Consider the following 26,612-nt stretch of genomic DNA (forward strand, 5'->3'; position numbering starts at 1 on the left):
CCTTCCAAGGCAGATCACATGAAACTGCACTTAAAGCAATTGTGAAGTCATATGGGTGCTGGGAATTGAACCCTTATCCCCCGGAAGTCAAAGGCATACAAAATAGCAACTTACCCACATTAAGCCTCCCTGGGCCTAAGAAACGCGGGTGGATTTTTTTTTCCCAACAAGGTGCAGCCAAGACAAACATTCACTATCTTTGCAAATGGCTGTGCATCCTAGTAGATGGAGCAGCATCCATAGACTTTAACCTATTATACTAGCCAACTACTTGCTTCTTGCTAGGAATTTTCTAAGAGAAAACCAGTTCAGTAATAAGCTTAAGAGTGCAGCTTTTTACTGAGGCATAGTAGCATCTATAATGTCAGCATTTGGGAGGACAAGGGAGGACTGTAGAGTTTGAGACCAGCCTGGGTTTCAGTGACAGTCTCAAAATAGAACAGGACCACAGAGACAATAGAGTATAAAACTACTTGTCATACAAGCATGGCAACCTGAGTTCAATCCCTGAAACAATCAGTGGGAGGGAGAGAACAAACGCCCAAGTTTTCTGATCTCTGAATGCTGTGGTACTCCACATATACAATAATTAAAAAACAAACTAACCCATCTCAGTGTGGTAGACTATGCCTGTAATGGGAGGACCTTGGATTGAACTCAAGCAGCCAGGCTTGTGGGTGAGTGCCTACATCCTGCCAGCTCAAAGCTCATTCAAAACATCACCATGTGGCCCGTGCCTGTAATCCCAGCATGCAAGAGTCTGAGATATCATGTCTTAAAGAGGGAAAACAGAAGGAAAGGGGGCATTCCATGGCCCTTTTGCTTTTTAACAAAAGTCAACTGCTACATGTTCATAGTTATGGGACCCTGAAAAGTCTCCTGTGTGCTAAAATTATTTCTATTTCCAAATAAGGAAGTTGAATAGACAATATCGTGAAACAACTGAGCAGTTTTGTTTACTCATAGATAGCATACTGGGGTATCTCATCTCTAGGGATGGGAGGAACCCATATACCAAAATTATCCTCTATAATTAAAACACACACACACACACACACACACACACACACACACACACACACACACACACAGATGGCTCAGAGGTTAAGAGCAACAAGAAGACATGAGTCTTGTTCCCAGAATCCATAGGGTAGCTCACAAAATTAGCAATCTCTACAGAATATGATGGCTTGTTCTGACCTCTGGACACCAGGCATACACAATGCACAACATACATACATACATACATGTAAAACAGTCATAACACATAAAACCTAAATATTTTAAAAATAAGATTGATTTTATTTTCATTATGTGTATGTCTGTCTGTTTGGGGATTGTTGTACACATGAGTGCAGTTGACACTGGAATGCAAAAGAGACCACTGGATTCTCTGGGGCTGGAGTTACAGGCAGTTGTGAGTTTGCTGATGCCAGTACTAGAAACTAAACTCCTTAGCCAGAGTCCCATTTGATATTAACTACTGAGCCATCCCAAAGGACTATGCCTACATTCTGAGTTTAAAAAAATTACATACTGTGCTATTCCACAAAGGTGTAAATTCAGGCTAAAACACTAATATTTTCAGGAAAACTTCAAATTGAATGATCTGAGTTCTAGTTCAGTTAATTTTAGATCTGTACATGTACCATAAATCTATTTAGTCCTTTTCTTCACTTTCAGATTCTTTTTGAGTATTTGACACAGGTCTTTTTCAATGTAGTCCAAACTAGGATGAAAATTACTAGTAGCTGTCTACTCTAGAACTTGTGCCTACTTCAGCCTCTTAAGTGCTGTGAATACAGGTATGAACCACCACCCAGCACTTTAATTCTGCTTTATAAGTTAAAAAACCCAGGACTGATGAGATGGCTCAGGGGGTAAACTTGCTTGCATGGCTACCAGGTTTGACAATCTAAGCCTGATTCCTAGTCCCTACTGGTAGAAAGAGAATTGTCTAATGACCTTCACAGACAAGTAATGGCACAAGTGTAAGCAGGCATACACACAGATAATATGTAATTAAAGTTGAAAATTTTAAAGAACTTTAGCAGAATACTTTACCTAAAAACAAGAAATGGCTAAATGCCAGAGAAAAGAATCTTTCCTAGATGATACAAATTATAGGTTTTATTTAAAGAAACTATTATCTAAACTATTATCTTTAGCAGTTTTAGTATGAAAAGCCTGGATCACAGGAGAAAAAAACTATAGACTGCTAATAATACTGACAACACTTAAACATGAGTGCTACACCAATGGGTGAGGAAAAGGAAAAAGATGCAACAAATATAATTTACTATTTGTAACAGTAAGTATGCAAATACTTCTTTCATTTGTAAAACAGTACTATAATTAACCAAAGCACTTTCAGATATCGGATCACTGTTGTGGTTGCAAGTAATTCCTATTATTTTTCTCTATATTTATGAATTTGTGAAACAATAGAATAAGAAGAGTTTTAGAGTAAAATCTGAATAATCACACAGACATGGACCAACATTTATTACAAACAGGAAAAGTAGATCTAAAGAGTACAGATTTTTAAATATAGGGCTATATAAAGCTGAATAGATACAAAACATTGTAATACAGTAATTTAAAGTGGTATGTAAAGGCATTAAAACAGAATCAAGAATGGAGAAGTTTATTTCAATTTAAGTCATTCATGTTCCATCCTGAGTTCATTTCCATTTTCCAAGTAAGGTTACTTTGAGAAAAGTAAAAATTATACTTTAAAACCTACTATTTATAGGAAAGAAAAAACAAGTATAGATCAAAGAACTCACATTTAAATCTTTAAATGAAAAGCCATCAACTCTCTACATGCTTTATTAAATCACAGCTTTCATAGACAGCAAGGTGCATCATTGCTATGACCAGCAGCATAACTTCTTCCTCCTTCAGCTACCAATGAGACCATCCTTTCATTTGCAAGGTCTTATGAATGTGGCTCAGTTCAAATTACTTGAAACAATAAAATATTATACCTTACATGTTGTCACAGTGATCACCTAATTATGTGAAAAACTACAGAAACCACAAATAGGGAGAGAAATTTAAGGGAATATAGCAAAATTACGTAATGTTCCTCATTTCCATAATAGCTTGAATTCCCAATAAAGGTAGCTCTGTAAAGAGCACTGGGACTCATCCTGGCTAAAAGACCCTAAAATACTGAGCAAGAAAAAGCTGTATTTCTTAAGCTAAAAGAAGACTAGAATTCACTTAAGACATTATATGCAAGTCAATAAAGATGCAGATACTCTAAAATGTTCCTTTTACATAAAAAGTAGGCAGTCATATTTAGACACTGTTCCTGATAATTCACTATCATGTTATTTCTATTTTCTTCTAAAATCTTCTGAGATAGAAGTTACAAAATGCAAAAGAAAAACAATGCATTTTGAGGACAAAAGTGGTCCTAAATATTATATATCACAGTAAGTTTATTAGTCTAATTTTCAAACTTTATAAAAATACTCAATTTGATTCTAAATGTCCACCCACTAGAATTTACCTCCAATATTTTTAAACTGTAGCAAAATAGGAAAACAAACATGTAACAAATTAAAGATCCCATTGATGTAAAAACACGTATTTTACATCAATAAATGTATACAATGCTGTCATTGATATGAGAAAAACTTTTTTTTATAACTATTTAGATATACTCTTTTTTTCCAAAGAATTTATTATTATAGATAAGTACACTGTTGCTGTCTTCAGACGCACCAAAAGAGGGCTTCAGATATCATTACGGGGGGTTGTGAGCCACCATGTGGTTGCTGGGATTTGAACTCAGGATCTCTGGAAGAGCAGTCAGTGCTCTTACCCAGAGTCATCTTGCCAGCCCTCTTTTTTTTTTTTTTTTTTTTCTTTTTTCTTCCGAGACAGGGTTTCTCTATATAGCCCTGGCTGTCCTGGAACTCACTCTGTAGACCAGGCTGGCCACGAACTCAGAAATCCACCTGCCTCTGCCTCCCAAGTATTGGGATTAAAGGCGGTGCACCACCACTGCCCGGCCTATTTAGATATACTCTTATTTTTAATTCACATTTCAAACTTAAAATAACTTCTAAACTGTTTTCCTTTGCTCTTTCTGTATTGAAACAGAATTTACAAGAAATTTCCATGGGAAGCATTTTTCCTAAAGAAGCATATTTACTAAAGATGTTTGTTCTAGTAGTAAAACAAAACAAAACAAAACAAAAAACCCTAATGTATTTAGCTACAGATTAGTTTAGCAGAATTAAACAAACGTAACATCATAATTGCCACACCATGAAATACCGAGTTACAACAACGTATTAACAAAGCTTTATTTTCTTGAGTGTGCATACAGGATGTTATAAAACAGTATAGAATAGCATTATAAGTACTGTAAATAGGTTATATGTCTTCAACAAAAATAAAGGTCACACTGAGTGACATGATCAAAGAAACTTTTAGCTTCTTGTGTGGGTCAAAAGATAAATGTGAAAAGCAGAGTAAACCAGGAAAGAGAAAGACAGCTTAGGTATTTCTGAAACCAGCATTTAATTTAACATTGTAAATCCTAAACCAGAAATATAAAAAAGCAAACACACATATATTTGGTATCATTTTTTCTCAATAATAGTTTTTTTATACATACACATCTTTTGTGCTTTTATCTTATACATACATACATACATACATACGTGTGTGTGTGTGTGTGTGTGTGTGTGTGTCTGAGTGTAAAATAGCTGCAAACATTAAATAAACCAGGCAACTCCTCCTAGCAGCTCTGAACTGGTTTATGAAACAAACTGTTATTTCAATAACTTTCAGCCCCTTGGAATAATGTCTACTCTGGCAATTCTTTTTCAGAATACAGTTTGTATTTTATACTTAGAGAAGAAAAGGGGATGGAAAAAAAAAAAAACGTTTTTAAGTTTATAATTACAGACATAAAACCTCACTGCCAATTTCAGTTTAGCATCTGAATTTTGGAGAATTTCATAACTCAGAAGGTCCTACTTTGTTTCCCAAAAATAATTATCTTTCGATCATAATCATGCTTGATTCTTGTGAGTTTAAATACAAACTAATATGTTTGTAAGGTCAAGATCAGGAGGTAAAAGGAGTGCATGTGACTCAGGTTCTTGGTTTTATCAGGCAGTAGGAAGCAGCATTGTCTTCAGCACACTCAAGACAGGCCTACTGAGTTTCAAGCCCATCCACTTTGATGATTTAAATATACAGAGGAAAAATGGCTCCAGAGGGTAGGTGATGAAACCATAAAGATATGGTTATGCGTCAAACTACCAGACTCCTCCTAAGTTACAGTCTCATTCACACATACAAACACAAACATGCAAAACACACACACACATACCCATACACCCACACAAATGTTCCTGTTCCTGCCCAGTAATTTCTGTTCCCCCCAAATAACACAATCCAAACTACGTACAGCTTCAGTTGAGTACAGCTGAGCCTTTGTATAAGCATGTGGCTGTCAGGACCACTCTGAGGATGCACCAAAGGTGATACTGTGCTAGAGTCTATTCAGCATCACTGACGATAGAGAGGCCCAAAAGATCCACAGAGCAAATTTCAGCTACAGTTAGAGCTGCAGAGTACTTATGTTGAGAATTTATATTACAAAATATTAAAAGTACTGCATAAATTAGTATAAATAAAAGAAATGTCATCATTTCCAGCTTAAGTGTGGCTATTCCAACTATTTCTAGTTCTCCCTTCTATTCCATTAATTTATAATCTGTGAGTGATTACTTAGTGCCAATTGACACTGGGACATTAACACTTTATTACAGCTTTGACTGTTAATTCCAGTCTTTAAAAAATAAGGTTTTGGGGTTTTTTTCTTTAATCATAATCAAGAATGGGACATTACTCATTAACATAAACATGTCTGACTTCAAGTTAAGACAAACAAAAGGAAAGAGAAATCAGTATAATTGGGATAAATTATGGTTAAAAAGTCTGATCATATTAGCTTATTCCTGTAGAATGTAAGCTTTATCATATGGCAAAATTAACTTTAAATTATTGAAGTCCTTAAACTGACAAACCATGCATTTCTCATAAAATTATAATGTGAAATAATTACTCTCCAAAATGTTTCATTTTTCCAGACATTTATAATACTCTATAAAACTAAGCCAGCATTTCTGTATTTTTGTATTAGTTTGTTATAGGAAAAGACAAATGAGTTCTAAATAAATGACACAGGAGGCAATAAATTGACACATGACAAGTAAATAAAAGGCTAAAGCACTCCAACACCATTGAAACTGTTTTAATGTTGTTGCAACTCCAAAATGCAACAATCATCAGCTCGTGAAAGACCCAAATTTCAAAGTCATTTTAATTACTCTTTCATACCTATTTTACAAAATAAAGGCAGAGACATTTAAATCCTCCTTGTCCTGATTATACTATGTTCCTAACTTCTTTCTATCACTATAGTGTAAGCTGTAATTGCCATCAGATGCTATATAAGAAAAAATAAATAAAATATTAACCTCTGCTTCAATGTACAGTTTCCAGAATCTGCCAGAACTGGGGAACTGGGCAACAAGGCGTTCGTAAGTCTTCCGTGCTTTGTCTATAGGTTGATTCTAAAATTGAAAACCAATAAACAGCATTTACAATGTTAGGAGTATAAAAATATTATTACTGCAGAACCAAGTAGTGTGATTGGACCCATAGAGAAGGAAATGTAATCCTATATCACTAAACCTGTGCCTCTCGAATGAGAATGCTCCAAGCATCAAGGTCATATGGGTTTTCTTCTAATTTCTTTTCCGCTTTCTTCACCTTCTCTGGGACATATTCAGCTGCCTGAAGGGGGAAAAAGAAGAATAACAAACTGAAGTTACTGTTTTAGAAATCTTATGTCCAGTTAAGTCAAGAACAGGCACATCTATTCAATGTTAATACAAAATATTAGAATGTCATTTTAAAAAGAAGGCATTATGTGGACTATGTGAACAGTATACTTTATCAGAAGTTACAGGTAAGCATGGTGGTACATGTCTTTAATCTCAGCAGAGGCAGAAGAGGCAGAGATAGGAGGATCTCTTGAGGGAGATTAGCCTGGTCTACATAACAAGTTCAAGGACAGCCAGGACTGCATAAAAAGAGTGAGTGATCATTTTTGTTCAAGGATACAACTGTAGTTTTACATGAACTCTATGCCAGATTGTGCTATATAACACTGTCTCAGCTGTGTGTGTGTGTGTTACATATAAAGATGAAGGCAATCAACAGAGAACTTAAAATATATTAAGTCAGGCATAGATTTGTAATTCTAGCACATAAGAGGCTGAGGATAGAAGAGCATGAATTACAGCCTGTCTTAAAAAGAAACCAATACTCATGTTGATCCCATTTAGATGGTGGTATTAGAGCCAAGTTAGGCATAGTGGTATATATGCCTTTGATCCAAGCACTTAAGAGGTACAAGAAGGTAGATGGTAAAGAGTTCTAGGCTAGCTAGGGATACAAGGTGAGAGCCTGTGTTAAAAACAAAACCAGAAACAGTTCACAAGTAAAGATTGTTTGTTGCTCTTAGGGAGGACCTGAGCTCAGTTCTCAGAACCCACAAAGAATGACTCACAACTACTTATAACTTCATTTCTAGGAGATAGGAAGCCCTCTGGCTTCTCTGAGCACCTGAATATACATGATACATGTAAACCTATGCAGATATACACATAAACATACCAAGTAAATCTTTAAAAACTTATACTCTCCAAACACCCCCACATTTCCCCACCCCAGTCCCCGGAGCCTTAATAACCAGGTCCTTACATGTAGTTAGACAAGTACTTTACCACTTAATTTCTTGCATCCCCAACTCTTCTCAGTCATTTAATAAACTGGTTTTAGTTTTATTGCAGAAAATTTTCTTTGTGCTTTGAATATAGTTTTCTGGTATTGTTAAAGAACTTATCAAACATCTGAGGACCTAAGTTCAAATCCTAGCATTGCACACTTGCGTGCCCACACCTCTTAAAAGAGGGGCACTAGAGTGATTCCTTAACAGTTAAGAGCATTTGCTGGTGTTCCAAAGGACCTGGGTTCAGACCTCAGCACACAAATGACAGTTCACAATTGTCTATAACTCCAGTTCCAATGCACAGGCATAAAGTACATACATGGTGCACATGATACGAGCAGGAAAAACACACACACTAAAAAAAGATATCTAAAAATGAAAGAAAAAAGCAGCACCTAGTACCAAGCAGCATGAATACAAATTGTTTCAAATATTCCTACATATTAAAATGAAAAATTACACTTAAAAGAGAAGTCTACAAATGCTAGCATAATCTCTGGATGCCCTGGAAATCAATATATAGACTAGGTTGGCTGGCCTTGAACTCACAGAAATCCACCTGCCAAAATATCTGGCACTGCTTCCTTTTATAAGTGAATGATTGAGAAATAATTCAGTCAAGCAACAATCTAGGAAAAATTTTAAAAGTCTTCTTTTTAGAATTACCTGTGAGAAATAAACTCTCTTCTTAGAAATAAATTAGCCTTAACTACTGAAAGATATGAATTTACTTAGAAATAATTTCTACTTATACATTTTGTTTTTTGAGTCAGGATCTCACTCTGTAATCAGGCTGGCACTGAAAGCTGGTGAACCTCCTGTTTCAGCCTCCAAAGAACTAGTATTACTGGTATGAACCACCACACTGGCTTGAAGATATTCTAAGACTTCTGTAATCTAAATCAAAATTATCCTTTACTAATCTATTAGAGCTTTATGACTAGTGTAAGAAACTTAAGAAAAGTAACTCCAGCCACATATTAAAACAACTAAAATTTGGTAATGGTAACAAATTAATCACTGAACCAATATGGCCCAAAACTATGGAAATATATGGAAAAACACTAAATAATAGAGATAGCATTTTATATCAGAATGGTGATTTCCAGCAAATGTTAAAAAAAAAAAAAACTGGAATCCATTTTATCAAGATAAAGTCAAATTTCCATTTTTTTTCACCAAAATAGTTAATCTTTTATTATTATTATTTTTTAAAAGCCCAAAAAATAAAAACAAGGGTTAAAAATATTGCTAGTGATAAAAACATGTTTAGCTTTTGCAAAACCCTGGGGTCCATCTTTAGTACACACACAGAACTACACAATATTCTGAGATTCATCTTAAGTTTTTCATAAGCTTTTAAATAAAGTTAACTACATCAAGTTTAAATTTAGTATAAGAAAAACCAACACACAGGTGGGCATGGGGTACATAACCTCAGAACTCAGAAGGCAAAGGCAAGAGGATTTTTGTAGGCTTTTGAGACCAGCCTGGTCTACAGGGCAAATTCCAAGCCAGTCAAGGATACACAGTTAGACCTTGTCTCTAAAATGAAGTTTTCAGAAGGGCGGGTATGGGAGGGGAGCACACATGAAAGGGCAGTAGCAGCCACTAAGCTTACTAGCATAAAGTCCAGTCAATAATGTGAAAGTCGACGGACTTAAAAAGAAAACAGAGAGAATGCAGCCAGGTAAATAGTTCAATAGCAGAGTGACTGCCTAGAGTAAAGAAAGCCTGTGTTCACCTGGAACCACTGATGGACAAAGGGCAAATAACTTTTTAAACACCCAAAACAAATGAAATTTATTCAATGGGATAAATGAAATGTCATATAACTAACACTGATATTCTGAAGCAGACCAAATTGACCAAAATCTAACATGAATATCTGATGCTGACTTCTGGCAACTTAAACTACTATACAACAGTATACATGAAAACACAGTATACATGAAAACAATCAGCTACTGACCTACTGGCTCATATATAAGACTGATAATTTAAATAGCCATGTCTGAATCTGTCAAATTATGAAATTTAGAGTCACTGAAAACAGTTAAGTATAAGTACTAACACATTACAATCGCCATGTTAGGCTGGCAGGGGGCACATATACTTATTAGGACACCATACCCTTAGAACTCTGAATTTTCACTATCCATGTGAGAAATATTTGCTCAATGCGAAGTATATTCTAGATGTTATTTGAAGGAGTACCTGCACTTGACAAAGTAGAGAATTCTTTCAAAAGATTTACTACTTGAAAAAACAATCAAAAAAGTTTAGAGGGGCATGGTGGCTCATAATTGCAATGTTAGAACGGAGGAGGCAAAAAAAAAAAAAAAAAGTGACTATGAGCTCAAGGACAGCCTGTGCTACAAAGAAAGAACTTGCCTCAAAGAAAACAAAACAAAGCAGGCTAGAAATGGCTCAGCAATTAAGAGCAACTGCTGCTTTCAGAGGACCCACATTCCAATCCTTCCCATCCTAGCACCTACAATCACATGCTTCCCAAATTCCTGTAGCGCCAGCTCCAGGGGATCTGACAGTCTCTTCTGACCTCCCTGGGAACATACCATGCCACAAAACACATAAATATACACAAAGCAATTAAATAACCAAGAAGTGTTGTTTTGAGGTAACTTTAAAACAGTAATTACAACCAGGCGTGGTTACACACACCTCTAATCCCCAGGACTTGGAAGGCAGATCTATTATAAGCCCCAGGCTTCAGAAGTAAGACCCCATCATGGGGAGTAGGGTGAACGGAAAATAAAAACAAAGACTGGAAGATTTAAAAAAAAAAAAAAAAGTTCCTAAATGGCCTCAAATCATGGGTTAAAAACAGCCTAAAAGTTGGTTCAGTGGTTAGGAGCTCTTGCAACTCTTACAAAGGTTCAATTCCCAGCATCCATATTGAGCCTCACAACAATTTGTAAGTCTACTTTCAGGAAATCCAATGCCTTTTCTGATCTTCTTAAGCACCAGGCATAACACCCATAACCACACAGCCACAAAAAACAAACAAAAACACTTAAAATTAGATAAGAACTAGGCACTAAGCAGGCTGGCAATATTGCAAACTTGATAACCTATGTTCAATACCTGGAACCCAGAAAAGTTGTCCTCTAACTTTTATGCACTGCTATTCATGAGCACCACACATACACACAATAAAATAATAATAATAATAATAATAATAATAATAATAAAGCACGATTAAAAGAAGGTTAAGGAAATGGTTCAAAGTTTGTCCTGCTTTGCATTCATGAGGACTGGTGTTCAGACCCCAGCACTCACCTCAAAGGAATAGTTAAGCTACTTAGAACTCACTTCTTGCAACATTAAGCACAGGCATAGTGTGACTTATGTGTCACACTATGGAACAAAGGAAAACTACTGTTTCCTAGGATATGCAAAACAGAGACACGGTGGCATAGACATGACAGGTAAGGTCACAGGCCTTTGTGAGGAAGCTACAACTGTTTTTGTTAAATGGCATAATCTACTTGTCAAAACTGCCCTCTAAATAATTATGGTTTTGCCCAAATATTAGTGCTACTGCCAGGTTTGGTCAGAGAAGCTCCTGTTTGAATGAGCAGTAGTTAATTATCTCAGACTAAATAGAGACTAAGACTGCAACTACACAGCTCAACAAAAGAGCATGTAGCCTTGAACACATAGCACTTCAGAGACAGAAGCAGGTGCATCTGAGTTTGAGGCCAGCCTGTTTACACAACTGAGTTCTGGAACAGCCAGAACTCCATAGTGCAACCATGTCTCAAAAAAAAAGTTCCGAATTCCAGCTTTTGTGTTCCGGCAACACTAGTGCCAAACAAGAAGGGTAGGAGCCTAAACTAAATAAATACAACAAAAGCTAAACTAAGTCCCAGGGCTCTATCCATCACTTAATTTTCTTTGTGAATAACAACTTATATCACAAGCTGGCAAGATAGCTCAGCAGGTAAGAGCACTGACTGCTCTTCTGAAGGTCCTGAGTTCAAACCCCAGCAACCACCCATTCTAGTGCACCTGAAGACAGCTACAGTGTATTTATAATAATAAATAAATCTTTGGGCCTGAGAGAGCGAGTGGGGTTGACCTGAGCAAGCAGAAGTCCTAAATTCAATTCAACAACCACATGAAGGCTCACAATCACCTGTACAGCTACAGTGTACTCATATACATAAATACATTTAAAAAAAAAACCCAATTTATATTACAATTGACTACAAGAATGAAGGTTATGGTAAGTATATTATGTATTATATTAATTATCGGGTTTCATTATAAGTTATTTTTAGTAATAACTTTGTGACATGAATCACATGCCATACAATCCACCCTTTTAAAAGTACACTGATATTTTTTTCTTTGTTTTGAGACAGCATTTTATTGTATAGCCCAAGCTATACAGTTCAAGACCCACCTACTTCTGCATCCCAAGGAGTACTCACTCTGCCTAGCCAAGATAGCCAAAGAGACTTCTTACAGATGTAGGCTTTATCAATCAATGCTTATATTAGAAATTAAAAATGAATTTAAAATATTCAAAGTACTGACCTCAGAAGCCTGGTCTACAGAGTCAATTCCAGGACAGCCAGAGCTAACCAAAAACAAACAAAAAACCCCTGTCTTGAAAGCCCCCCCCAATACTCCCACCAAATCACTATGTATTTTATAAAAATGTACTTTTACAAGAAAAAGAAAAAGAAAAAGATGGCTGTGATTGTTTTATACACAGAACAATCAAATTTAGGTACTGTGCATGTCAGGTAAAAACTCTACTACTGAGCTACTCCCCAACCAACAGTTGTTTATCTGGGTGATCGTTAAGAGTCCTGGCTGCCTGGAACCTGGGTTCAGTTCCCAGCACACAGATGGTGACTCCTAATCATCTCTTAACTCCAGTTCCAAAGGATCCCATGCCTTCTTCTGGCTTCCAAGGGCACCAGGCACAGACATGGCACCAGCAAACATGCAGACAAAACAACTCATAAACATAAAACAACATTTCTTTTGAAAGAAGGAAAGGAGATGGGTATTGTGACTTAGTAGTAGATAGAACATTTGCCTAGCAAGCTTAAAGCCCATGCTTGAGCCTCAGCTCTCAAGACAAGTATTAAAAAAAAAAAAAAAAAAAAATGTCTTGGGCTGGTGAGATGGTTCAGCGGTTAAGAGTGCCGACTGCGCCGGGCGTGGTGGCGCACGCCTTTAATCCCAGCACTCGGGAGGCAGAGGCAGGTGGATTTCTGAGTTCCAGGCCAGCCTGGTCTACAAAGTGAGTTCCAGGACAGCCAGGGCTATACAGAGAAACCCTGTCTCGAAAAAAAAAAAAAAGAGTGCCGACTGCTCTTCCAAAGGTCCTGAGTTCAAATCCCAGCAACCACATGGTGGCTCACAACCATCTGTAACTCCCTCTTCTGAAGTGTCTGAAGACAGCTACAGTGTACTTACATATATTAAATAAATAAATCTTAAAAAAAAATAAAAAAGAATAACCCAGTGCTAAAGCATTTGCCTATGAATGAGGATCTGGGTTTAATTCCCAGCATAAAAACAAAAATAAATGAAAACATGCAATTTTTCTGTTTGTACTAGGGAGGTAAAAGAGACAGGAGGACAGAGTTTTCTCCAAAAAATTATTCAGGGTAAACTGGAGGGGCTGTTACGTAGGGGGTCAAAGTGAAATAGAAATTAACTTAGGCAAGCAAATGGGCTCACACCTGTACCCTAACACTTGGGAAACTGAGCAACTCCAAGGCCAGCCTGGGCTATATGTGTACACACAATTTAAGAGAGTGAGGTTGGAGAGAAGGTCCTGAGTTTCAATTCCCAGCAACCACATGGTGGCTCACAACCGTCTGTAATGGGATCTGAAAATAAAATTCATTTAAGTAATACATGGGGGGGGGAGGGGGAGCTGTAGAGATGGCTCAGTGGTTAAGAACACTTACTGTTCTTGCATAAGTCCCAAGTTCAATTCCCAGAACCCATGTCAGGCATTTCACAACCACCTGAAACTCCAGCTTTAGAGGGATCTGATGGATTGTACTAATATACACAACACACATACACATAATTAAAAATAATTTTAAAGCCAGGCGTGATGGCGCACGCCTTTAATCCCAGCACTCGGGAGGCAGAGGCAGGTGGAATTCTGAGTTCGAGGCCAGCCTGGTCTACAAAGTGAGCTCCAGGACAGCCAGGGCTATACAGAGAAACGCTGTCTCGAAAAGCCAAAAAAAAAAGCTTTAAAAAATATGAATGATCCAGGCATAGTGGCACAAGCCATTATTTAATCCCAGTACCTGAGAAACAGAGGCAAGTAGATCTCTAAATTTCAGGATAGGATAGACAGGGAGGGCTACATACAGACCCTTCTCAAAATATATATATATTAAGAGGAAAAGGATATCATTTTTTAGAAGGGATGGAGATTTAAGAGGAGTTAAACCTATGCTTGGAAAATAAACTCTTTTCCATGGCCTACTAAACAAGCAGAGATGAACCTCAATTCTCATAAAGTATTTTCCATTATTGAATGTATTAACTATAATTTAGGGAGAGTTAAGAAGGAAAATCAGTAAAATACTATTCATATACTTTGCAGTTTTACTACTCATTTTTATCAAGTATATACTTAAAAGCAATTAATTGCTGGGCATGGTGGTTCAACTTGTAACCCAGCACTTCAGAAGCTGAAGCTAAAAACCTGAATTCAAGGCCAGCTGGTTCTATACTGAGACTATCATAGAGTGTGAGCTAGTGAATAAATTTAAGGTAATAATCCTCCTCCCTAAAATTCTCAGGTTTTTCAAGCTTGAATTTACTTAAAATCACTTCAAGTACATGCTTTCTTTCTTTCTTTTTTTAAAAAAAGAGTTATTTATTTGTTTTATGTATATGAATACACTGTAGTTGTCTTCAGACACATCAAAAGAGGGCATCAGATCTCATTATTACAGATGGTTATGAGCCACTATGTGGTTGCTGGGAATTGAACTCAGGACCTCTGGAAGAGCAGCCAGTGCTCTTAACTGCTGAGCCATCTCTCCAGCCCATTTCTCTTTTTAGTAGCTATTTTAAGTGAAAAATTTCAGTCTATCAATAGAATCAGAGACAGCAATCTGAAAACTGTCACACAGACATCTGTATTTTCATAAAGCACATAAAAAATTGACAAAAATGACTCCCTAACTCAACTATGAGAAACAGTATATGGCATAGTATTTTAACCAATGCCACATATCAAATAGGACTCTATAATGAAGTTGAAAAATTCCACTTTTGAGTTTAGTGACATCTTGATCATTAGTTTCAATGCTGGTGTTTAAAGTGATGCTGGCTAGTGTAAACAAAGATCTAGTACATATAACAACTGGGTTGCTGCCTTAAATACTTAGATATATTTTTAATCAAAATAGATAGCACAGAATAACACATACTCATTTGTTTTTAGTGTTTAAACAAACAAACAAACAAACAAAAACCCCTCAAAGTATGGTGGTAGCACAGACCTTTAATGCTGTATTCAGAGGCAGAGGCAGGCCAATCTGTGAGTTCCTGGCTGGTCTGGTCTACAGGGCAATTTCAAGGACAGCCAGGGCTACCAAGAAACTCGGTCTTGAAAACCCCAAAATCAGCCAATCAAACAACAACAAAAAGAAACAAAAAAACTTAAAAAGTAAGGGGTAACCAAACATAGTGCATGCTCAGGAGGCAAAAGCAGGAGGATTACAATGTCTTGGTCTTGTAGTGAGTTTCAGGCCGCCACCCAGAGCTACAAAGTGAGACTCTGTCTCAGACAAACAAAATACTAAGGTGTGAACCTGGTATGGTATTGCATACCTTTAATATAAGTACTATAAAGGCAGTGGCAGGTGCATCTCTGTAAACTCCAGTCTGCTGGGGCTACAAAGTTAGACCCTGTCTTAGAAAGCTGAGACAAGAAAATCAGGAGTTTCTGGGCAACATCAGCTACATAGCCAGACCACGTCAAAAAAGTTTACTATACAACAGTATTATTCAGGCATGGTGGTTTATACCTGTAACAGTACTTAGGAGACTGAGTGAGGCAGAACTGCTCTGAGATTGTGACTAGCCTAAACTACACAGTTTATTCTATGGCAACCCAGGTTACAGAGTAAGACCCTGTCTCACCAACAAGACAGAATGCATGACTAGTGTGTCTGAGACCCTGAGTTCCACCCCTAACACAATGGAAAACACCAACCAGTATGCCTCATTAGGCCAGGAAGCAGCTTCCATTCTCTTTCCACTTTCCCCTTTCCCATGGATTTTTGGATCCCCACCTGGATTCCAAACTTAATGCCTTAGTATTCCAGGCAAGTACTCTATCATACTCTAACAGCAATGCTCCTTACTGCATCATTTGCTCTTGCACACTTTATTTTTCACTACCAGTGAATTCCTAGGTTATTATATATATGTATATATGAATACATATATTCCTACCTCAAAACCCCATGATGTAACTAACATATAGCTTGTGTAAGCATGTTCACTGTACAATGTTCAACATAATGACAAAAATCACCTCAGGAACATCATAAAACATAACTATTATCTATTCTAATGGTTCTAAATACTTTTCCAAATATCATGAGTCTAAAAAATATAAGGTGGTACCAAACCCAAATGATCCTTACTGCATTTTTGCTAAAATATTAAGAAAACTGCAGACAGTACATATTTGAAGTCATTTCTCTCTGCAACCTTCTTCCAAAAACATAGTCTACACAGCAAGTTCCAGGCCTATCAGGAATATATAGAAAGACTCTGCCTCAAAAGAAAAATAAATAGCCAGGCTTGGTGACACATGCCTTTATTTCCAGCACTTTTTTTGTTTGTTTGTTTTTCAAGACAGGGTTTCTCTGTACAGCTCTCAAGGCAGGACTGGCTGGCCTTGAACTCCATCTTCCAACTGCCAAAGATTATAGGCATGTTCTCAGCTCAGAGATTTAATTTTTTATGGGTAACCTTCAATTTTAGTCTCCCAGATGCTAGATTACAGGTTTGTGCGAGCACCAAGCTAGACTTTTTCTTCTGCAGTTTAGTATTGAGGATTGAACCTTGGGCATCATGCTTGCTAGACAAATGCTTTACCACTGAACTATATCCCTAGCCCAAGAGTTTTTTTAATGGTGATTTTCTTGCATTGCTTCATAGAGCTACATCCCCAGCCCTTTGTATTAATTATGAAATGAATATGATTAATATTTCAACTAATACCTTACTGTTTTTCTTTTTTTAAGTGTTTAAATTGAATAGGATTTTTGTTTTTGGAAAAATCGCAGGGATTATTGCTATGTAATACCAGATACAGACTGCTTTTCTAGAACACAGTTCATTTATATTGGCAAAGGAACATAGATCCAAGCTAGTGTCTAACTCTAATGTGATACTTGTCCTGTAATATACTTTATTCATCCAATATGCTCAATTAAGTTTGTACTTACTCTAAGTTATAGAATGCAGCTCTGACCTATTTGTAATTTTTTAATCATTTATTTATTTTAGTTTTATGGGCATGTTTTCTTTGTGTAGCCTTGGCTGTCCTGAAACTAGCACTGCAGACCAAGTGGTGGCACACGCCTTTAATCCCAGCACTCGGGAGGCAGAGGCAGGCGGATTTCTGAGTTTGAGGCCAGCCTGATCTACAAAGTGAGTTCCAGGACAGCCAGGGCTACACAGAGAAACCCTGTCTCGAGAAAGAAAAGAAAAGAAAAGGAAAAGAAAAGAAAAAGAAAAGAAAAAGAAAAAGAAAAAGAAAAAGAAAAAGAAAAAGAAAAAGGAAAAATACACTTAAACAAAAAAAGCAAAAACTTAACCTTTTGGAATTTGACCATCTAGGCTCTTTCAAACAAAAGTAGCCAAGCTATTAGTTCACTAGATTAAGAGGAACATTAGAAAATTAAAGAACCTACATCTTGACATTCTAATTTTATTCAATATTTACAGAATTAAATTATCAATCAAATCAAAAATAGCTTAAATAGCTAGGTAAGGCAGCATATACTTGAAATTTCAGTACTCAATGCCCAAGAGTTCCAGGCCAGCCTCGACTATAAAGACACCCTATAACTAAATTTGAAAAAAAAAAAAAAAAAAAGGTAAAACCTCCCTGATCCCCTTTTATTAGAGTTTTTCCCATACAACTGCCAATTGCCCAGACAAAATGACCCAAATTTACAACTGGTTTCTGTTTTAAGGGAAAAATGCAGATATGGGATATAGAAAAGCTTAAAACAATGAACTGGTTTTTAGCAACAGTAAAACATAAAAACACCTGAACACTGATTTTTGCCATTCTACCTAGTATATATTTTCCTTTATATTCAGAAAGAGCAAATACAATCTCTACTAAGTAACTCTGTAACTCTAAAAAGTAAACAACCAACCAACCAAAACAGAACAAAGGACAGATCTAGTACCCTTAGAAACAATTACTGCCAAAGTAGAAGTCTGGTTTTCCTAAGAAATATTAAAATCAAACCAATTTACCTACTCAAAATTGTTTTACACCAAAAATAATTTAAATTATTTCAGTTCATTTATATTGGCAAAGGAACATAGATCCAAGCTAGTGTCTAACTCTAATGTGATACTTGTCCTGTAATATACTTTATTCATCCAATATGCTCAATTAAGTTTGTACTTAATTGTACAAGAGGAACACAGAAAGGTTACAATGGAGAAATTTTATTATACATATAAAAATAACTGGGTCCAAAAAATACACTGCCCAACATATTTATATTTCATTATCCTGCTTTCTTCCCAATCTTCTCCACTCACATCTACCCTGACTTATACATTATTTGGTAATACTGTTACTTTTAAACAGATTCTAAGTACTAATAAAATAAACTAGGTTTCAGATAATACTGTAAAGATTTTTCAACTTTCTTCTCATTAACAAGTGTACCACATTATATTTTTCCTGTTTTCTCTAGCCTGCAAGCTATTTTTCACTTGCAGAAAAACACTGACTCATGACTCCTCTGGTTAAAAAAGACAGGCAGAGGCAGGAGTCCCACCACAAGTTCCAAATCAGCTTGATCTATATGGCACGCACACACGCACACACACACACACACACACACACACACACCTCAAAAAAACCAGGACAGTCACAAAAGGATGCTTTTCTTATTCTTCCTTTTTTTTTTGTTTTTTCCTGAGAAAGACTTGCTGTATAGTTCAGACTAGCCTCCACCCTAAGTTCCTCCTTTTTCAGTCTTTTAAATGCTAGGATCACAGCTTGTCTCTTAGTAGTTTTCAGTTCTATTTAGGTTTTTCTCACCTATAATTAAGGGTCATTTAAAAAAATGTTTTCATTTATGTGCATGAGACGTGTACAAGTGCCCAAGGAGACCAAGAGAACATTAGATCCCCTGGGGTTCCTGGAGTTACAGGTACTTGTGAGCCTCCTTATGTAAGCATTAAGAACTGACTCCAGTCTTCTAAATTATAGAGAGCCCTCTTACCCAGGGAACCATCCTTCCAGTAATATGAAGTCATTTTAGTATTTAATTTCTAGCGATTTCCACTGGCCATTGTTTTAAACACCAAGAACTGTTCGGCCAATTCACATTTTAAAACCCATTACACTTTTAAAGTCTCATGTAATTACTACTTTAGCTAAAGTCATAACACAACAACTGAGATTTACCTCAATGCAATGAGGGCAGAGGAAAAGCTCTATGATAAATACACTACACTTTACACTCTTTCTTCCTTCCTTCCTTCCTTCCTTCCTTCCTTCCTTCCTTCCTTCCTTTCTTTCTTTCTTTCCATGTAAAATCTGTAGTGGGACTAAGAGGCTGGGGGTATGATTCAGTGGTTAAGAGCTCTTGCAAAGGACCCAGGTTCAGTTTCCAACACCCAAATGGTAGCTCACAATTGTAACTCCATTTCTAGGGGTTCAAAAGCCCCTTCTAAGGTCCTGGAGTAAATGTGATACATATACAAAAATGAAAAACACTCAAAAACACATTTAGAAAAAAAAAAAAAAGCCAGGTAACACATCCCCCTGTAAACCCAGGAGGCAGAGGCAGGAGGATGGTATTTGTCAACTGATGATTATTAAGGACAGTATCAACACAGATTACTATAGGGAAAAACTTCAATGAAGACATGTGGCAATCATCACACCAACCAAGGAAGCAAATATTATCTATCATTGGTAGTGGAATAATCAGCAAAAGTGCTTCCTTGTCTTGTTTGCTTTGTAGACAGAATTCCATTTTTTAAATGGGGTTGGAGAGAGGGCTCATCAGTTAAAAGAGTGAATATTGCCCTTCCAGAGGGCCAAGTTTAGTTCCTAGCATCTACACTGGCTTACAATTATCTGTATCCAGCTCCAGGGGGAATCAGACTCCATGGGTCTCCATGATCCACAATGGTCTCCTACCCTCTCTGTCTCAACCTGAGTTCTGGGAATACAGAACTATATGCTACCACACATGAACTTTTGTGGTAGCAAAAAATGACTCACAGTAAAGGTGACTGTCATCAAGCCTTAGTTCAACCTCTAGGACCTACAGAGTGGAAGGAGAAAATCTACTTTCAAAGGTTATCCCTCTGAGCTCCACAAGTCCAAGCACACAAGCCCTCACATACACACTCACACTCTCTCACATACATCCATTTACAAGAGTATTTAAATGACTTGTACTATATTCTATCCAAGAATTAACCTCAAAACTACCAAAATGGAGAATAGACCTAACTATACATTCTCTGAGAAATAGAGTAAAAGATATATTAAATAGCACCATCAAAAATTCCCCTAACAAAATCCCAAAATGATAACTGTCTTTTCGAACAGACAACATAGGTGAGAAGATACAGTCTAATAGATTGTTTATGAGATAAGCAATTACATAAATACAGGATTCAGTGTTTTACCTAGATTATATTTTGATGTTTGGTTGTTTTTTGTTTTGTCTTGTTTTTGAGACAAAGTCTCTTATAGCTCATACAGCCTTTAAACTTACTATGTAGCCAACAAAGACTCCAAACTTATGATCCTCTAGCCTCTAACTCCTTGAGTGCTGGTATTACACGTCTTTTGTCAAAGCCTGGCTTAATTAGTGCTTAGGAACTTAGGTTGGATTCCAGAGCCTTGTGCATGTGACACAAGCACTCTTACCAACTGTGCAACATCCATAGCCCTATAAATCACATTCTCGAGGCAATGGCAAATCTGAATATGGACATGTTAGAAATACATCATTATTAAGCCAGGTGCACTGGAAAGAACCTATGATCAGTACTTGGGAGGTTGAAGTTCAAGGTCATTTATCAGCTACAAACTGAGCCAGTTTGCCCTCAAAGTATACAAGACCCTATCTCAAAAAATAATACAGAAGCCAGGATAGGTTCCATATGCCTTTAATCCCAGCACTTGGGAAGCAGAGCCAGGCAGATCTCTGAGTTGGAGGTTAGCCTGATCTACCAAGAGCTGTTATACAACAACAACAACAGCAGCACCCCTCCCCCCAACTCCCCAATAAGGTATTACTAGATTTTGAGTGGGATAATGGTATGGTAGTTACATAAAAGCATTAATGTCATTATATAAGAGAATGTTGAAATAGTTTGGACTGATATGTGATAAGTCAACTTTCAAAGAAATGTGTATGGAGAAAGAAAATATATCAAGGTTAGAGGTATACGTCAATAGTAGAGCTTGCCTAATATGAGGAAGTTCCTAGCTTTTAAGCCACAAGAAATATGTGTATGAATACATACTTGCAATACTATATATACACATATACTTGTGTGTATGTGTGTGTGTGTGAGACAAAACCTGTAACCACTGCTGGATTTGGTGAAAATTATAATGAGTGTTCATGAGTTTTCCCTTCAACTTTTGTTGTAAACTGCACAATAAAATTCAAAGGAGGAATGCCTGTTACAGATGCTGAGGCTGAAAGATTGCAATGAGTTCAAGACCTGCCTGAGTTGCACAGTACTCCTAGATTAAAAAAGGAAAAAATGGCTAGATGTGGTGATGTACCATCTTTACTCCTAGCACTCAGCAAGGCAGAGGTAGGCTATCTCCATTAATTCAAAGCCAGACTGGTCTATGTAGCAAGTTCCATGCCAGCCAGGACTACATAGGGGCAACTGTCAAAATAAAAGGGGTTTGGAGAATGGAGGTTTATAAAGTCTCATCACAGTTCTCATAGAAATCATCACACACTCTGTTAGTAAGGCTTTTAACTCAGTGGTTGATTGCTTCCATGCATACATAAGGCCCAGGGTTCAACCTCTAGCCGGGGTGGAACAGGATGACCCACAACAAAAACTAAAACCCACACAGTTCTAAAACAAAAGCATGGTAATTTTTTGTCTTTACAAATTTATATAAAACAGCGAATTTCAGACACATCCAATGAAACCTCAACTCTACTCCTTCACTTTCAGAAAATAAAAATGCCAGCCCGGTAAGAGTAGAGTAAAATAAACAGTTTTAGAAAAATAGTTCAAAGACATTGCATTCGTGGGCACCCTGACTTTAGATAAAATGCAAAAGCACTGCCAAGACTTGGAATTAAATTGGTCCTCAAGCGTTACAGTCACCAAAGTAATTAAGTTCTAATTTACCTACACTTCATTAACATACAGTCCTATTTTACCTCATCTGTCAACCTCCAATAATTTCTACTTTATTAGCTGGGGATTTGGGAAAAATAAAAATACAAGCGTATTTCGTTGCTATAGCAATAGGAAATTTAGGACTTTGTTTTCTTTTAAAACTAAATATACGAGGATCAAGATCAAAGCACACACCTTTCATAAAGTCAGTTTTGTTTTTTACAGTAAAAGCCAAACACTAGCCTACAAAATTTAGGATATAAAAGAGAAAAACAACCCAAACATGGAGATGGACGGTAGCACTGGAGGCCAAGGAAGCAAGCCTGTCAGAAGGTCCTGCCTAGTCTGGGCTACACAGTGAAACCCTACCCAAACCAACCAACCAACCAAACAAACAAACAAACAGCCAAACAGCAAAAGGGTGAGATCTCCTATCTAAAAATCCCATTTGTAAAATACTTATATATCATTCATATCTAATCATCCAAACAGATGGTGCCTACAGTAACTAAAGCACATTTCCAGTTTTCAGTTTACCAAATTGCAATGTTTGCGTGGTCGTAAAAGCAAAAACAAAGTGTTCTTAGACGAGAGGGGAAGAAAGCGAATCCACAAAATTCCCCCAAAGCACGGAAGAGCCATGCTTTTTTAACCTTCGCTCTCTCGGGGGCCGAATTTTCCAGACTGGATTCGTTATTTCTGGGGACAGAGGACTGGGGAGCAGACGAGGGAAACACTGCCAGCGCAGATACACTTTAGAACAATCTGGGACTGTACCGGAACACTAAAGTGGTATGAAATACCGTCCCGACCGAAGAAACTGCAATGGCCAGGGCGAAGCGACGTCTCAGCCATTGTCTAAGTCCCATACTTATTCGTACGAACGCCACAGAAAAGCCCAAACCTGGGAGACCTCGGGGGATGCGCTCCCGATCCCCGGGCTCACTAGCTCTTCAGGGCCCTTGCTCACGCGAACGGGGTGCTCGCACCCACAGGGCTGGAGAGAGAAGAGGTCGCCACGAGGCCCCACCGCTCCCGTTCCTCACCTGCTCCGCGGCTGCGTCTCCTGACATGGCCTCGGGGGACTACAACGTACGCACCAGCCGGCAAAGGGAAGCTAGAAAAGGAAAATTAAACTAAAGACAAACCCCACCAAAACCAGGAACGCTACCCCCTGTCCCTCAGAGCCAAAGCCGCCGCCAAATCCGCCGCCACCGCCGCCGCCGCCCACTCAGATTTGAATTAAAATGGCTGCGCCCCAGCCGGCTGAGGGGGTGTGAGGCGCTTCCGTATTCACTTCCGGGACAATGGGCGGGGCTGAGGCTTAACTCCCGGATTATTGGAGGTGCACAAGCGCAGAGCGATCCCAGAGGGCGGGCTCAGTGCGTGGGCTAACGTCACGCCCGGAACTGATGACGCCGCTGTCCAGATTTCCGAGGCCGGCCGGAAAGATCCACCCGATTGGCCTGGGAGCTCCCGCGCTTCTTTGGAATTTCAGGACTGAGTTGCAGAGCCGAGCTCCTCCCTGCTGAAGCCCTACTGCTAATCCTTTCTGTACAGGCAAACTGACCATTTTAGGGAATAGGGTTGAGAGTTAGTGAATACCTCTGGTGTTTCGGGGATAAGGAGTCTACTAACGCGTTCTGTACGTTTTCTTTTCTTGGGGATGAGAGGAACATATCAAGTCTGTTTTTTTTTTTTTTTTTTTTTTTACTTTTGCTGTCACGGTTCACTATTAGACCAGGGATTTTAGTTTAGCATCTCACCACGATCTCGTATCTGCAAAATTGCGGTGATAGTGGCGAAGGAATGTTGCTTTGCATCCAGACTTCTCACCTACTAGAGGAGTAACCTGGGCAATTTGCATTAGCTGCGTCTCTGTTTCCTTGCCTAAAGAGGAATAGCAACAGCAGCTGCGATTTAACTAAAAAAGTAAAAGCTCTTATTTGGCTTAAGAGTAACCAGGAGGTTATTGAGTGGTGGTGGCACAAGTCTTTAATCACAATACTCGGGAGACAGAGGCAGGATAGATCTCTGAGTTCGAGAGCAGCCTGGTCTGTAGAGCCCACGGACGAGGGTCATAGAGTGAGATGCATATATCTTTTTAAGCAAATAGATGCATGAATCAAATGTACATATATTGAGTCACTGCAACATTTGATAATGGAGTCTGTATATTTCAGAAGTCTCCCTCAATGGGGCGTCAACCTTTTAAACTGTTGCTGATGTAACTGACTTAGAAAAATATCCACAATGAGCCAGGATGGTTCAAAGAGTGGAGGTGCTTGCCGTGATGGCCAAAAAACTTGAGTTTGATCCTGGCATCCAATGAGTTGACAGGATAGAACCGACTCCAGAAAGTTATTCCTTGACCTCCACACATGGCTTGCAAACTCCTGCACTTACAAACACACAGGCACTCACAAGATAAATATATAAATCTAAAGATATCCATAAAATTAAGCCAAAAATGTGCAGAATATAAAATAGCTTATGTGTATATATGTGTGCATGTGTGTGCTCGCGCCTATGTGTGCGTGTATTCATCAAAACATTTAAAGAGGTTATTGTTAATGCCACAGATGCAAGGCAGATGCAAGGAGAAAGACCACCAACCCAAATCATGACCAAATTAATTAAAGCAAGACTTTTTTTTTTTTAATTCATGCACACAGGCTGTCTCTAAGTTCTGGGTCTAAGTTCTGGGGCCTTGGATGTGGGGAAGATACAGGTGTTTATAGTTGAAGAGTAGAGAATTGTCAAATGGAAGATTTTGCAGGCAAATAAGAGAGGCTACTGAAGCAGAACATAACAAGTTGGTCATAACAACCTGAAACAAAGTCATGGCTTGCAAGGTGATAATAACAAGGTGGTCAAAAGAAGGTGATCATAACAGCAGGTGAGCACAATACACTGAAACAAAGGTGCGGTTGCCAGGTGACCAGAACAACTACCCCTGAAACAAAGGTGCGGTTGCCAGGTGATCAGAACTACCCCCTGAAACAAAGGTGCGGTTGCCGTTTCCTGGAATAGGCCATATAGAACCATTAGTAGTTAAAATAATAGGTGAGGCATAGCCCAATCGGTGAGAAACAAAGATCCAATCATAAACAGGAATGGCTTGTCTTTATTATAAGATGGCTTTCAAGTCTAAAATGGAGGCAGGTTAGTTTGTTATCTCTAGGTTTTATGCTACATGTGGGGGGGTTGTCTTTTTGTTGTTTCGGGTTTTGATTTGTTGTTGTTTTGTTGTTGTTGTTGTTGTTATTTTTGTCTTGAGACAGAGTTCCCCCTATGTAGTCCATGCTGGCCTCAAGCTCACTGAGATCTATTTGCCTCTGCTTCCCGAGTGCTGGGACTAAAGGCATGTGCCTCCACCACCCATCAGGTTTTGTCTATTTTAATTTTCTTTTTACATTTATTATTTGTTTTTGTGTGTTCAGCCAACCTATGGGAATCTGATCTCTCCTTTCACAATATAAATGTCCCTAGGATGAAACTCAGGTCGTCAGGCTTGATGGCTGTCATCATTACCCACTAAGTCCTTACTGGTCCTTTGCATTTGTATTTGAAACAAGAGTCTCATGTAGCTTGAACTCCTTATTCTCTTGACTCCACTTGTAGAATACTGGGTCTGGAGGCATACCATTATACCTGTTAGATCACAGATGATCTTGCCAGACGACAAGAACCCAACATTCCGTATATCCTATCTAGTATCTTAATTAATCCGATAAACTCAGAGACCTCTCCCCTATAAAGTCTACATTAATAATGAATTTCCTTTGGGTTGCTGCTGGATCACGATCTTTGAGGCTCCTCAATGAAAGTAGTCAGCATTATTAAAAGACCTGCTTACCTGAAATCCATCTCTGCATGTCTATAGAGAACCTAGAAAGAATGTTACCTGAAACAACTCCCAAACTGAGCCTGGTAGTACAAGCCTTTAATTCTGGTAATTAAAAGGCAGACTTAGAGTCAGGCAGTGGGGGTTTATGCCTTTAATCCAAGAACTCAGGAATTGAAGGCAGATGGACCTCTGAGTTCAATTTGGTCTACAGAGCAAGCTACAGGACAGCCACAAACTACATGGTGGAAGGAAGGAACCAACCTGTTCAAGTGGTCTTCTGACCTCCACACTTCAGATACA

General features: G+C 38.0%; 1 protein-coding gene across 1 annotated transcript in view; it reads right to left on the bottom strand.

Moving 5' to 3' along the window:
- The window catches only part of Cstf3 (cleavage stimulation factor subunit 3), a 74,490-nt gene extending 50,752 nt beyond the window's left edge, over positions 1-23,738 (bottom strand). The window contains exons 1-3 of the mRNA XM_021183871.2: positions 23,509-23,738; positions 6,730-6,831; positions 6,513-6,608 (exon numbers count right to left, since the gene is read on the bottom strand). Coding sequence (XP_021039530.1) covers positions 6,513-6,608; positions 6,730-6,831; positions 23,509-23,535 — 225 coding nt within the window. The 5' untranslated portion in view covers positions 23,536-23,738. The remainder of the gene's footprint in view (positions 1-6,512; positions 6,609-6,729; positions 6,832-23,508) is intronic.
- Positions 23,739-26,612: the final 2,874 nt, after the last annotated feature.

The sequence above is a fragment of the Mus caroli genome, unplaced genomic scaffold, assembly GCF_978045245.1.
Source record: "Mus caroli unplaced genomic scaffold, Mus_caroli_1 scaffold_2, whole genome shotgun sequence".
NCBI classification, from domain to species: domain Eukaryota; kingdom Metazoa; phylum Chordata; class Mammalia; order Rodentia; family Muridae; genus Mus; species Mus caroli.